At 44.6% G+C, this 16029-nt stretch overlaps 1 protein-coding gene across 9 annotated transcripts in view; it reads left to right on the top strand.

Annotated features, from left to right (window-relative positions):
- Window positions 1-16029, top strand: part of ACSL1 (acyl-CoA synthetase long chain family member 1) — a 511045-nt gene that overhangs the window by 447362 nt on the left and 47654 nt on the right. For all 9 annotated transcript variants that reach the window (XM_078678020.1, XM_078678028.1, XM_078678025.1 and 6 more), the window contains exons 16-18: window positions 1129-1217; window positions 3741-3857; window positions 15830-15973. In XM_078678020.1, the coding sequence (XP_078534146.1) occupies window positions 1129-1217; window positions 3741-3857; window positions 15830-15973 (350 nt within the window). The remainder of the gene's footprint in view (window positions 1-1128; window positions 1218-3740; window positions 3858-15829; window positions 15974-16029) is intronic.

Genomic DNA, 16029 nt, shown 5'->3' with positions numbered 1-16029 from the left:
TACTGTAATTGTGATTCCTGGATAACCCTCAGCCCCTCTCCCCCAAGCACCTGTAATTATATGTATTAAATCACAGCAGTTACATGGCAGAATATTATTTTTCTAAAGACCTCCAACCTACCCAATTCTTTGTAAAATCTTATTAAAATGAGACCACAAAAAGCTGCCTCCCAAATTTAACATGCTTAAATCCCACTGAGGATTTTTATTTGGTTATGAGAGATTTTTATCATCTTGACATGTGCACTTGAACCAATAATGCCCCTTATTCCCTGTAGGCCTAAAGTTCAAACATGTGATGTTGTAGTGAGAAGATAGGGTGGTTACGGGTTTGTAAAATTTAAACTCTAATCCAGCTTTTGAGAATTGACACTTGTATATGTGAATGTGGTCGAGAGACGAAATTATGTGGCCCTTTTCTTCCCAGGTAGTTTAGTCACCCACCTTGGCTGCCTTGAACTAGCACATGTAGGTGCTGTGCTGATGGTAGCAACCCCAATCCTAGGTACTTCCAGCTTCTTGATAGGAGGAGAAGAGAAGTGGCATTGGCTATAACTCCAGCAGTATAAGCTGAATTGCAATGTATCTGGGATATGACGGATCTGTGTACTGAATACAATTTTCACTGAGGACAAAACTGTCTGTGGGTGTTCCTGTAATGGTTATGGTTTGTGATGTACCTGTAATGGGTGAAGAAAATTAAATACCATGGAAAATAGTGAACATTGTAAAGCATCATCCAACTATTGACTGAGATTTATGAAATGGTTCTGTATTCTGTATCTAGATACATGGCGCTCCTAAACCGAAATGTATGAAATGTCAATGCTGAATTGTAGTTTAAAAAGTCGTGTTTTATTATTTTTTTAAAATATTTAAGACTTTCTCCACAAAATATATTTTCATAATCGACGTTTACTGCAGAGATGCAGATTGTAAGCGTGTGCATCACAGTTACGTATATATTATTTATCTTGTGCAGTATAGTGATATTGGTAATAAATAAATGCTATTAAAACACATTCCTTTCCCAGTTTGTTACAGAAAACCCATTTTTGCACGGTATTCATTCACTGCTTCTTTTTTTTAATTGGCTTCTTAGGACTGAAATTTGTATTATTTTTATAGGTCATGTTGGTGTACCGATGCCTTGTAATCATATTAAGCTTGTTGATGTGGATGAAATGAACTATTTTGCTGCTAAAGGAGAGGGTGAGGTGAGTTAAGGCTGATAACGTTGATAATAGACTTTGATTTTAAACTTTGTAACTAAATTAAAAGATAGAAAGCATTCCTCTTGAATATAGAATATTTTGAGGCGCAAGTCAGTGAAGTGATTACCACTGGGCTAGTAACGTCTAGCTTTGATCAAACCGTGCAATCCCAACAGCTTCTTAGGAACTCTGGTACACATTGGTGGTCTGCGGGACAAATTAAGGGTAGAGGGGGGTAACACATCCTTATTTGATTCCATAGTGTGCAGGGTTGAGGCATGCTCTAATATAACATCATAACAATAATAAAACTATCAATGTTTTATTTGGGGGTTTTATTTCAATTTCACTTTATTGAAAATGTCAAGGTAAAAACATTGGGGTGTGGAATCAGGAGGCAGTAGCAGGTCAGCAAGGCAGGAGGGCCACACAAGGCTGCAGCTATCAAAGGCAAAACATAGTGTCAACACTAGGATAGAAAATGTGCAACCGGTGGGGGCGCAAGGATGGATCGCGGTGAATGGCACCAAAGAGAGGGAGTGACATGAACGGAGGTAGAGATGGGAGGAAAGAGGGGAGGATGCAGAAACGTGTGAATATGGGAATGGAAGAACGCAAGGACTCCATTTTCTCAGGACCTGCTGGACATTGGGCCAAAAGGGAGAACAACGGATCTGTGAGGCCAACCCAGGTCGGCCAGTACAGCTCTATCTGTCCTCTCGTAGGAAGGGTGCCCATATCAGAAGGAACAGGTCAGCTTTGTCCATAAGGTTGTAGATTTCCTCTTAAGAGGCATTTTAAACATTGCAGCAAGCTGCTTGTGTATCAACAGCTGTGGGTATCCCCAGAGGTGCAGGTTGCAGATTGTTGCTGCCGTGAGGGCAGTTGTGAGCAGTCTGTGGGGGTGGTGGGGCATTTGGGGGATGCCCGCCTTGTCATGAACTATGCTCAAGTGATTTGGCATAGGGGCATTTGCTGCTATGGATTCCCTCAATGTAGACCCCACTTCACTCCAGAAGGGGCTGATGGCTGAACATTCAGAGTAAGTGTATGATTTTGCAGGGAGCATGGGTGCCGCACCAACAGGTGGAATGGGGCAATAGACCTGCAGAACAGAGCCTCGCCAGTGACCGATGCCATTGCTGTGGTATCCTAAAAAGGTTGAATTTCATCAGGGCATCCTTTGCACCCCTCTCCAGCGCGATACTCTCCAGGAGCGCCATCCATCTCTCCTCCTCATATTAAACCTGCAGGCTAGCTTGCCAGACAGCCTTCAGTCGTGCCACCTGAGGTTGTGAGTACAAATGGCAGGAGGTTGTACATCCTGGATATTATGCCCCTGAACTGCCCCATGTGTTGAGGTAGCAGAGTACCAGGGGCGGGTGTAACAGTCCAGAGGAATACCCGTGTAAGCAGGTGGATCAGGGTGTGGATTCCTGCCCCATAAGCTTCAGTTGAGCGTGCCCCCATGCGATACCAGCGCTGCCCCAGATGGGCATTTTATGATGGAGATGAGCATTACAGAGAGGAGATTGTGAACCCATGCCCAGGAACAAAACTTCGATTGCAACCATAGAATTCATCCAACCCATTTCGGGGTACCTGATGTGGAGAGGGAGTGCCAGCTCCGAGGCCTGTCCAAACTATTAATTTGCTTTAATGTTCCCAGCGGGAGCCTCCATATTTCAATGTAAAATTTCAAACCTATAGATGAAGTCATAAGAGCCACTGCAAATCTGTACTAACGGCAGGGGTGGCTCCTCCACTAAGGCAGAGGAGCGTCCATTGCTCTTAGCCCACGAAAAATAAAATGATATTGTAGTTATTTTATTTTTCACAGGTTCTGGGCTGAGTTAGGAGGTGCAGGGCTGGAGGCACAGGGGGAGCAGTGGTTTGCACACTCCAAGTGCACATGGCTGCTTCGTCGGCAGTCTTTGCATGGCCAAACAGTCATGCTCACTTTTCATGTTCCCCAACAGGCTGCATTATACAGCCTGGTGGGGACGATGCGTATGCCCCCAGTCTCAATCTCAGCGCCGATCCACGGCGCTCAGACCAATCAGTGCTGCATTGCAGCGTTGATTGGCCCTTGGGGAGCCAATCACAATGCTGCATTGCACCGTCATGATTGGCTATAGGGAGCCTAGGTGCTTCCTGGTTCCGGTACTCGCCAGAGAAGCAGAGGAACAGTGTGGCTGGTTGAAGAGGTAAGTGGTATTTTTTTTATTTTATCTTGTCTCCCCGCCATCCCTCTCACCACTGCCCCTCCACCCTCATTACCTGCCAGCCGCAGCTGTTTATGGCACACAACCTAGAAGCGTAGGCTTATTTGAATGTTGTGAAAGTAATGTGTAAACCATGAAAACAATGTGGGAATTATTCAATAGGCTAAAATCGGTGAACCAGTTAAGCCTGTGGTGATAGTAAAACACCTATTCTGTATATGGTGTCACAGGGTTTGTAGTTAAGCAAAAGGCGTCTGGGATAATAATTTTTGATTAGGAATATGCATTCATCTTCTTTCAGGTTTGTGTGAAAGGTCCTAATGTGTTTCAAGGCTACCTAAAGGACCCAGAAAAGACTGCAGAAGCTCTGGATAAGGATGGCTGGCTGCACACTGGAGATATTGGAAAATGGTTGCCCGTAAGTAATGTACAACCATGTATTGTCTGAGGGTTTATCTTCCTTTAGTGGCCAGTGACAAAACACCAAAGAGGCTTTTAAGTATTCTCGCATGTAGGTATAAAATCTTTATTTGGATAAAAGAAAAATATCCTTAAAAGCATAACAAATTGAATCCACAAATTGGTACATTGTAATTAAAAAACTGCAAAACATACTTGTTCACAGTTAAACAATAAACTATCGACGCCTATTACTCGAATTATATTACACCTTAAAAATTAAAACAATTGAGTATTAGACAGCGATAACACTTAGCCGAGAGCAGGGAGAATTCATGTGCAGACGTTTAACAGCTAGGACTCATAATTTTATACTTAAAATTAGAGGCTTAAATGCAGCTTGGTTTGGGTCACTGGGCAGAACAGCGCGGGCGGTTGCTGCTCCTTGCGCCTTTGCTGTAAAGATGCGATAAGCATCCCGAATATATGTTGTAATGGCAATATTCAGGGATATGTTTTCTGGGCACAGAGAGGTGATAATTGCCTGTCTACAGGTCCGAACACCCAACCTGTTCCACTCTGCTCTGAGTTTACGTCTGCGTTGGGACGTAAGTGCGGGGCATAAGCAGACCACGTGCTCTAGCGTTTCAGTTGTCATACCGCACCCTCTGCAAGTTAAATCTTCCGTGGTGCGCTGCCATGTTGGCAGGTCTTTTAAAAAACGCCAAACCCCCAATCTAATGGCCAGAAAACTCCGCTTTAAATACAATGAATAAGTGCAGGAGAGGTAAGTAGCCGGAGATATGCGCCCATAAGAGTTCATGACTGACCATGCATGACTGCATCTACGGAGTAGCTCTTTGTCCATAATAAGTGAGCACATTCTGACGCTCTTTTTGATACATATTTTAAATGCGGTCATGCTGGGGTTGAGAGCCCATAGATTACCCACCGCCATTTCACGGATAGCGTCTGTAAAAAGGCGGCCATACGAGCCCCCAGGGTTCTTCTGACTGTAAAGTACCTGTAGCTGCTTTTCTGAGTTTGTGACAGAAGTTTAAATATGTGCCGATGTTGGAGGCCTCATGATTTAATAAGCCCAATTCTAGCCTGATCTGAGCAGCAGAGGCAGATTTGGGCAAATGTAACACTTTTTTTATAAATCTTGGTCACAAGTTGATTCAGAATTGTGTTTAGCTTACCCCTAAATATTCCATTACCATACGTAAGGGTGGGTCCGATTTTTGCTCTCAAAATTTCCATATTCTCGCATGTAAGGCAAGAAACATATAGCATCAAGAAGGGAGTGTTCATATAGGTGTCTTGCTCTCTCTTGGGGAGTATAATGTCCATCTATATTTTTTTCCTTCTTGCACCTACATTTGCTTTTCTGGAATTGGGACAGCTACCTGCCACTTAAATAGCTCCAAAAGGGGTTTAGACTTCTATCTTGGACCATGTTGCACGAAGCCCAGATTCACTATCTACTTCGCTGCTGAACTCCTCTACAAGGAAAGGAGACCAAACAACTGGACATGATTGGTTCTCAGTTAGGTGGCCCACCTGACCTCACCAAAATAATAAACTTGGTAGAAATTTGACCTATTTATAACCCCAAAAATCACCAGTGCCAAGCTTACCTTGATTTCCTGGCCTATTACCTCTGAGCACCTTCACCACTTATTGCCAGAAGATCTTGATGAGGGCACCCCCAGAACATGTAGACATCTGCCATTTTCTCACCGCACTTTAAGTGCTTCTTCACCTCCCTTCATCCCAGATTCTACAGCTTCTTCAGCATCCAGTATGAACTACGCACTGTGAGCAAATGATTTTTCCTGAGAGGACCAGATTTTGTAGTCTTCCCAGGTTCTATTTCCTTTACCGTCTTTACCTAATCCCAGTGCCCAGCTTGCCAATTGATGGTATGTAAATTTAGACTGGTTGTCGTCCATGATTTCCAATAAAGCTTCCCGGGAGATGTATAAATAATCCTCCATAGTTTTCCACATTGATGTACTCCAGCTTCAATTAGAGGGGTTGCCAGCTTGTCTGGAAGGCTCACTTCCGTCCCAGAAGAGTTCCATATTGGCACGGAGCCACTCTAATAAGGTATCCCTGGTATCTGTCTGACCTGATACCATAATTTACAGGCAATCTTTAGCCTAACCTTTTTGAAGTACTTGGGATGGCCAAAGTTTAAAAGGAAATGGCCCCCATTCATGGGCAAGTCTAATCGTCCTGACCTTAAAAAGCAGGGTGAAAATTGTCCAAAAGGTGAGATCTAATGTTTTTCAGTTGGAACACTCAGCATTACAGATAAGTCTGGGCTTGCAATGCCCTGTGCTCTTTATTTCTCTGTAGTTTCCTCCATGCTATTTTCACCCCTTTTGCAGACCATATAAAGCTGTTCAGCTCCCCCTGCAGTTTCTTACAGCCCTCTAGCCACAAATTATAGGAGTATTGCATTGAATATAAATGTACATTTCAGGAGTATGGTCATTTTTTAATAAGTTGGATCTTCCTAAGAAGCAGAGTGGAAGGCCTTCCCAGGCTTTATTGAAATTTACTTGGGATGGTTTATCTAGATCTTGCTCCACCTAGAATTCTAAGTATCTTATTTCCTGTTCTACCAACAGACTGTTGTGGTGAGTGTTCCACTCCATGATTTCAGTTTTTGTACTGGTTGATCGACCAACCGAAGACTTTCCTAAAGTCTTGCAAGGTGCCCAGGATCGCAAATCACTCTTGTACACCATTAAGTCGTCTGCATATAGGCTACCTTTTTGCTCCCAACCATTGCACTCAAAAGGGATGCTGTTTCGGATCCCTGAGTCTGTCTGCCAGTGGCTCGATGTACAGATTACAAAGCAAAGGTGACAGCGGACAGTCCTGGTGAGTCCCCTCCTAATATTTTAATCTGCTTAGTAAGATTCCCGTTGACCAGGATCTTAGCAGTTGGATTTTATATAGACTCCACTTCTCTTGAAAAGGCCTCGCTTGTTATGTTTAATCAACCATTGCAGAAAAAGCCCAACCGACCCTATCAAATGCATTGGCAGCATCGAAGGTGAGAACCCATGGTGCAGATTTTTCTTTAGTGGCCCAGTCAGATCATGTATTAGGTCATGTAACTGCCTCCCTTTTGATCTTCAAGAATTAACTCCTTCCACCATGGCGCGGGGGGCTATGTGGTGAGCACGGCGCTCCGGTGCTCATGACGGAACCATGCGTCATGAGTCACGTGCGGCATGTGCTCATGACGGCGTGGTTGTCATGACCCCGCACAGGCGGGGAGTTAATGCTGCATTAGTGGCGCGGCAGCGGCATGATGGAACCACGCCGTCATGAGCACGCGACACCCGTGACTCATGACGGTGTGGTTCTGTCATGAGCACGCAAGGGGTTAATGCACCAAATAGTCTCCCATCGCTTCGTTAATCTCAAAGATCGACCTATAGGACTCGTATAACTTGGGGTTTTTATTTGGTTGTAAAATGATGTTGATGATTGCCTCGTCCCAGGATTGCAGGCGATCTTGTCCCTTTACAAAGGGTGCATTCTGTACTTCAGTTAAACAGGGGAACCAGCTTATTTGTCAAAGACATATACAGTTCATTTGAGGTTATCAGGCCGGCTACCTCCCGTCTGTTATTCCCTAATTAACATGGAGACTTCGTCAGTACTAATCTCTGAACACAGTTCTTCCTTCGAAACTGTTTGTATAATTGGAGTAGCTATCTTCCCTAGGTAGCCCCTAATCTGCTCCTCTGTCACTATTAAATCATCGGTATACAGTGTTGGGAAGAAGAATGAAAAGGCTTGTTCCATCGCCGAGTCCTATTTACATAATGTATCCGTTTATGGGTCTTGAATTACCTAAATCTTTCAAGTATATTCTACTTTCGTTTTACAGGCCAGTAATTTAATACACCCCTCCTTGTACTACTAATGGGACAATGTACTAGCCTCTCGTTTCATTTTAATTCTTGCCTCTAATAAATTAGCTAGGTTGAGCTTAGCTCTTTCTATTCTTTCATTTATCAGAGCCTGATCTTGATAATGTGTTTGCTTCTCTCGAGCCTCAGTATTGTGGATTCAAGAGTTCTCATCTTATGCTTTGTGTCCTTAACCTGTGCTGCATCAAATCTGATTAGCCTATGTTTGTATCCCAGGCATTGTGTAGGGGGGGCAAAGTGTTTTTTTAACTGCAAGAATGAACTTGTTTTTTTTTCAGTTTGTCAATTCTTTTTCTAAAAATGAGAGCTCGATTTACTGTCCATCTCCTGAGGGCTGGTGTTTGATCTAGCCTAAATTCTAGACTAACAGCTGAATTGTCAGTCATGTGTTCAGCTGGGTGCTCCACTTTCTTACTAGTTTTACATATTCTAGTGTCCATGTGAAAAATCGATTCTGGAGATGTCTGTATTTTTTATTATGGAAGGTAAACCTTTGTCCTTTACTCCCCGTATCCCTCCAAATATCAGCAAGACCTACATTTTCCACTGGGGCTCATGTTGGGTGAGTTAGCCGTATTCCTAGTCGTGGATTTGTCTAGGACAGGATTTATTAGTACATTAAAATCCCCTCCCAATTGGTGCTGGACCTGATCAGATATGGTCCTGACCTGGAATGTACCCAAATACTGCTGCTTTGTTCACTGTAAAGGACTACTCTACCAAGTACAGCCCTAATATGAAGAGATCATGTTCATATTTCACCTGCAGGATCCCAGCAGTGCAAGTGATTCTATTCCAGTTTCTTTCTGGTGAGGAATAAAAAGATGCAATAGTGGTTATATATTTCAGACCTTCGCAATCCCAACAAATGTCTGAAAAAGCAGACCTTCATGATATTTAGTCCTCCATGATGCTTCTTCACTATACCCATCCAGCCCAAACATCACTGGTACCTAGTTGTAGATAGCTTGGTACCACTTACAATGCAAAGTGCTACCCTTTAGCTGCGTCAAGAATACTCAAATTGCATGGTCCCAGCAGCAGCCTTCCTGTAATGCCTCAATTATTTAGCAAAGGGAAGATCCTTGGCAAACTCCAACAGAGTTGCAATGTATCCTACAAAACTATTCTCTAAACAAGGACTTTGCTCAATGTGGCGCAGTCTCATTAACAGCCCATAAATGTCTTCTGGTTACTTGGCGCAGTCTTTTACACTAGGGATGCTAAAGTCGTCCCATCAGAAGAAAAGGTCTTTCGTCTTCAATTAATTTCCCACCAGATAAGAAAATATAGCTCACTTGTCTAGCTTTTCAAATTACTGCTAGGCATGTAATCCTGCATTTTGTCAATATTGCATTGTAGTGTGAAGCTACACCCTCGGCAAGAGAAGTTAGATTCTTAATGGATCCAGGTATTTGTATCCTTAAACAGGATTCAAGTCAGACTGGATCAAAGAAGCATTAAGGTGGCTGAATCCAGACAGCATGGCTCAAGACATACTCTTCACCCTCAACCTACTCTGTAATGACAACAGATGTGTCCTTAGAAAGTTGCGGAACCAAATTTCAAGAATTGCAGGCAGAAGGCCACTGGTCAGCACAGAAGGGCCTTCTTGTCAACATGCTAGAATTCAGGGCAGTCCACAAGGGCCCACTGCCCAGCTACCGGAGACTCTAGAATTCATCAGTGCTAGTCAGAATGTACAATAAAACTGCAATATTTTTTATAAGCAGGTAGGGTGTCACAAAATCCCATGAACTTTCAGAAGAGGCACATTTTCTTTGGCTCTATTCTTAGTCTTATGATCCCAATTTGCCATAATGGTCACAGAATGATTTCACATAATACACATTTCCTCAGATATCTGGGTCTAATTCAATACCATCATATCTGCAATTCAGAGCAAGTACTGTAGAAAAATGTGTTCGAGGCATATGAGCTGCAGATTACACACTATGCATAGATGGCCACCTAGTGTTGGGCCCGGATGTTTGCAGTTTGTGTTGTAGAAAGTCTGAGTCACGAGATAGGTGACTCCTCCTTAGGATGATACTGCGAATGGGCATCGGCTCCATCCCCAGATTGTTTTTTTCCGCCACCGGGCTCTGATGTGTTCCAGCGCTCCGTGTTGGAAACTATTTCCTTCGGCGCGCAATACTCACCAAAAACCTCAAAACTTAGTTTTGACCGCTTTCCACTCGACGCTAATCTTCAAACATCAAAGATCTCGATTCCGGTCGTCGTCGACGGCCTTCGGGCCTACCTAGGCCTAAACTCCAGCTAATGGAAAGGACGCCATTTAAAAAGTGTCCTCAATGTGGGTCGAAGTTTCCCCACACCGACCTGCATGAGGTGTGTAACCTCTGTCTCTCTCCGGAGCACGAGGCAAAAGACTGTTCAGCTTGTGCCTCTCTGCTCCAAACAGACTAACCGGGACCGAAGAGCGAGGAGAACAATGGCTCAAAGATCTTCAGCTCCGATTCCGGACGACATGTGCGAGGAGGGCGTCAACGTTGCTGAACAGCACGACGTCGACAGCAGCTCTGAAGGAGACCATTCCGAAGTCGAGTACATCACTCCAGCGCAGCGGGTCGTAAGTAAGACCGTCGACCCCGACCCCTCCTCGACACAGAAGGCCCTGGTCTCACTCTCGCCCTCCAGCTCGGGTGCACACCGTCAAACCGCTTCTACTGCCCCACCTTCGAGCCCGGATAAGAAGCTAACCAAGCCTTCAGGCTACTCGAGCCCGAGTCGACCTTCACACTGTGCCGGTGCACACATACCGGCACCGAAAAAGACCACGACTCGACTTCCAAGTCATTGGCACCAAAGCACACCACTACCCCTTCGGCAGCGAAACCCAGGCCGGAACCAAGCAAGCCCGCTTCAGATTCCAAAACTCCACCGGAACCGAAAAGATAATCGGATCCGAAAAGGTCATCGGATCCAAAAACTATACCGGAACCGAAAAAACACTCAAACGAAAAAAGCTTCGGAGCCGAAAAAGACGGCTGCCTCCCCAGTGAAAGACATTGCCAAAAAACCAAAGCAAGCCATCTCGGTGCACAAGACTTCCTCCGCACCAAAAGAAAAATCCCCCTGCAGTGGATTTATCCTACCCAGACCCTGCTCAAAAGACTCTGGCCAAGGACCCAATCACTGGACACCTAGTTTTGGCTACAAAGAAGGGACCACTGGACACTCCAGCTCCACATTCAAAGAAAAAGGACATGGCTACCTCTCCCATAAGACTGCTTTCCCCTTCTCTTTCACCTGTACCATCACCATCACCATCACCACCACCACAACATTCTCCAGCATCTCCCATCACACCACACAGGGTTGATAGCTCTGACGATATGGGGGGGTAACACACCTGATCCAACAACGCCCACAGGATCCCCAGACCCGTGGGACAATTATACTACCTCAGATATCCCAAATGTCCCTCAAGATGACATGTATACCCCTCAAGGCCTTCCCCACCAGAAGACACTATAGGGTTTAATGAATTAATTCACAGGGTTGCACATTATCATGGTGTAGACATTTATATAGACCCTGTTGAGGAAGACTTCCTTATGGATACTTTCGACAATGCACAAAGGTCTTCATCTATCTTGCCCATGCCTAAAGGAGTGATCAAGCATGCTCATGAAGTCTTCAAAGACCCAGTCAGAACTCTGGTCATTAACCCTCGGATAGAGAAAATATATAGCTGCCCCATCAGACCCAGCATATATTAAAGGCCCAGTGCCACTAGGCTCACTTGTAGTTTCCAACGAACGCAAGAGAGCAAACTCACAAACTTCAGGTAAGGCTGCACCACCAGTTAAAGGGTCTAAGCTACTTGACGCATCAGGCAAAAGAACAGCGTCTCAAGCAGCAAACATGTGGCGTATCGCCAATACACAGGCACTGCTAGCCAGATACGACAGGGCACATTACGATGAGCTAGAGTCACTAATGAGGCACCTCCCTGACAAGTACAAGGATAGAGCAAACAAGCTCATTCAGGAGGGTAAAAACATCACAAACCCCTCCATTAGGTGTGCCCTCGATGCAGCAGACACGGCCTCTAGGTCAGTTAACACCAGCGTCTTGCTACGCAGACATGCCTGGCTGCGCATATCAGGGTTCAAACCCAAGGTACAAAGCGCCTTTCTTAACCAACCCTTTGACGAACACCTATTTGGACCCGAGGTAGATGTCTCATTAGAGAAAATGAAAAAAGATAGACACCGCCAAATCACATGGGAGCCCTGCAGCCGCAGGCTCCCAGACGTTAATTTTGTCGCTCGAACTTCCGAGGTGCAACCAGGGGATATACTTCAGACACAGCTTTCACCTCGTACAAAGCCCCTACACAGTCTACCTACAGTAAAGGCTACCAACGTGGTGGGTACAGGGGTAACCATAACAAAGGCAGAGGCAAAAATAACAACTCACGCTCTGCCTCTACCCCTGCCCAATGACTCCCTTCCCCTGCCTCATTCCACTCCTGTCGGGGCAAGACTTCAACAGTACCTGCCAGCCTGGGAAAACATCACATCAGACAGGTGGGTGCTCCAAATAATTCAATCAGGTTATTGTCTGGAACAAACATCTACCCCCCCAAACATACCACCCAAGCAACGTCCAATGTCACAGGAACATTTTAAAAAAATTCAGACAGGAGGTAATATCCCTCCTGCAGAAAATTGCAATAGAAGTAGTTCCAGCGCATCAGAAATACAAAGGAGTATACTCCCTAGATTTCCTAATACCAAAGAAGGACGGATCTCTAAGACCCATCCTAGACCTCAGTCCTCTAAACATTTACATACAGTCGGATCATTTTCATATGGTCACACTACAAGTCCTCCCATTACTGGTATTAAACGACTTCCTTGTCACTCTAGATCTCAAGGACGCCTACTTTCATATTCCCAACCACGCAGCACACAGAAAATATCTCAGATTTGTGCTAGACTGACAACATTACCAGTTCAAAGTGCTCCCATTCGGAGTCACAACAGCGCCAAGGGTGTTTACCAAATGCCTAGCAGTAGTAGCGGCACACCTAAGAAGACAGCACATTCACGTCTTCCCATATCTGGATGACTGGCTCATAAAAGCCAGCTCATACAGCCAGTGTGTGCAAAACTCAGCCTACTATTCAACTGCTCCACTACTTGGGATTCACGGTAAATCACGTCAAGTCGCACCTGCACCCCTCGCACATACAACAATATCTCGGCGCTACAATAAACACCCAATTAACACTAGCTTTTCCCTCTCCAGCCAGGATAACAAGTGTACAAACTCTCCTAACAAAATTCAAACCACAACACTCACTACCAGCTCGAGTGTTCATGCAACTCATAGGAATTATGGCGTCTTGCATATCTGTAGTACCTCACGCAAGATTGCAAATGCGTCCACTTCAAGAGTGCCTAGCACGCCAATGGAACCAGGCTCAAGGTCACTTAACAAACCTAGTGTTGGTAGACGGTCGGACTCCTCGTTCTCTGCAATGGTGGAACACCAAAAACCTTTCCAAGGGACGTCCGTTTCTAGAGCCAGTTCCCCAAATAGTCATGACAGCAGACGCATCGCTCTCCGGCTGGGGAGCCCATCTACTGCAGCACACCACGCAGGGCAGGTGGACACCGCATCAAAAGTTACTCCATATCAATCATTTGGAGTTGCTAGCCGTGTTTCTAGTTCTGAAAGTATTTCAAACTTAAGTGTCAGGCAAGGCGGTCTTAGTCCGCACAGACAATATGACCGCTATGTACTACATAAACAAACAAGGGGGGACACACTCTGCAGCTCTGTTAGCTCAGCAGATATGGAGATGGGCTATACCACTAAAAATCTTCCTCTTAGCCCAACACGTCCCAGGAGTACAAAACACTATCGCACATCTGCTAAGCCGACAAACACAGCAGATCCACGAGTGGGAGCTTCACCCGCAAGGTCTTCATCCGTTCTTCCAAATTTGGGGACAACCTCAGATAGACCTCTTTGCCACCCACAAACGCAAAATGCCCAAACTTTGCCACCAGATACCCACACCCATTGTCCAAGGGCAATGCGATATGGATGAACTGGTCAAGACTATTTGCGTACGCTTTTCCTCCTCTGCCACTACTTCCCTTAGTGGTGCGCAAACTACAACAACATTCCCTGACACTCATTCTAGTCACTCTAACTTGGGCCAGATAACCGTGGTACACCACGCTGCTGCAAATGTCTGTGGTGCCACATCAAAAACGAAATCCATCTCCAAGCCTACTAACGCAGAACCATGGAGAGATCAGACACCTGGACCCAGCTCAGCCTAGCGATCTGGCTCCTGAGGTCATAGTTTGGTTACCTCAACCTTCCTCCGGAATGCGTGAACATCATTAAAGAAGCTAGACGTCCCACTACCAGAGCATGCGATGCTGCTAAGTGGAAACGCTTTGTCATATACTGCCAAAACAACCAAATAGATCCCTTAGACATGTCTATACAACACATCATAGGATATCTTTTACACCTTCAAAAGTGTAACTTGGCCTATACGTCTATCAGACTACACCTTGCTGCTATTGCAGCATACTTACAAAACAGACATCTGTCTCTGTTTAGAGTACCAGCTATTAAAGCTTTCATGGAAGGACTCAAGAGAATAATTCCTCCCAGAACGCCACCAGCACCAGTGTGGAACCTAAACATGGTTCTTACAAGGTTAATGGGTCCTCCCTTTGAACCACTACATAAATGTGAAAATGCAATTCCTAACTTGGAAAGTAGCTTTCTTGGTAGCAATTACTTCTCGAAGAGTTAGTGAACTACAAGCATTTACCATTCAAGAACCCTTTTTGCAAATGCATCATAACAAAGTGGTTCTTCGTACTAATCCCAAATTCCTGCCTAAAGTCATTTCACCATTCCATTTAAATCAATCTGTTGAGCTGCCTGTATTCTTCTCGCAGCCTCAAACAGTCGCTGAAAGGGCTCTACACACCTTAGACGTTGAAAGAGCACTGCTGTACTATATCGAAAGAACACAATCGTTTCGTAAAACAAAACTACTTTTTGTATCTTTTTCGCCACCACATAAAGGAAACCCTATATCAAAATCAGGGATCGCCAGATGGATAGTTAAATGCATACAAATTTGTTACCAAAAAGCAAAACGCACGTTAACAATTCCTCCAAAAACCAACTCAACAAGAAAGATGGGGGCTTCAATGGCATTCTTAGGGAACATCCCCTTAGATGACATATGCAAAGCAGCTACATGGCTTACACCGCACACATTCACAAAGCATTATTGTGTAGATGTGCAAACTAAACAACAAGCCACTGTGGGCCAGGCTGTATTAAAAACACTGTTTCAAACAACTGCAACCGATACGGGTGGTCCCCGCTAGGTGTGGGTACTGCTATACAATCTATGCATAGTGTGTAATCTGCAGCTCATATGCCTCGAACGGAAAATGCTACTTACCAGTATGCATCTGTTCTTGGCATGTAGAGCTGCAGAGTTACACACGCCCACCCGCCTCCCGGGCTACCGTTATCTGTTCCAGTATTATCTTAATTAGATACAAATCACATGGACATCACTACTTCTTGTACAGCTCCATCACTTCCCTAATGGCGAAAAACAATCTGGGGATGGAGCCGATGCCCATGGGCAGTATCATCCTAAGGAGGAGTCACCTATCTCGTGACTCGAAAGACTTTCTACAACAAAACAAACTGCAAACATCCGGTCCCAACACTAGGTGGCCATGTATGCATAGTGTGTAACTCTGCAGCTCTACATGCCAAGAACAGATGCATACTGGCAAGTAGCATTTTCCTTTATTCGCATGTCCAAAATTGACATGAGTATTTTAGGTCACTAGCCTAAATCTCTTGTTCAGAAATACTGACCTTTTTAAATGGTGGCTTCTAGTTTTCTGTCTTGTCCTGTATAAGTACATATATATTTTAGAACTGTTGCTTTCATATTTTGTGGAGAGTTATTAAATTATTTTCTTTTGTCTCGCAGAATGGAACATTGAAGATTATAGATAGACGAAAACACATATTCAAGCTGGCTCAGGGAGAATACATTGCACCTGAGAAAATTGAAATTATATACCAACGAAGTGAGCCAGTGGCTCAGGTATTTGTTCATGGGGAAAGCCTACAGGTAGCTATCTTTTAAAAAAAAATTATTATATGGAATTATATTTCTATTACAGATGT

This window comes from Lissotriton helveticus, chromosome 2_2 (genome assembly GCF_964261635.1).
Source record: "Lissotriton helveticus chromosome 2_2, aLisHel1.1, whole genome shotgun sequence".
Classification (NCBI taxonomy): domain Eukaryota; kingdom Metazoa; phylum Chordata; class Amphibia; order Caudata; family Salamandridae; genus Lissotriton; species Lissotriton helveticus.
The sequence above is the reverse complement of the archived record's forward strand: the minus strand, read 5'-3'. Positions and strand labels throughout refer to the sequence as shown.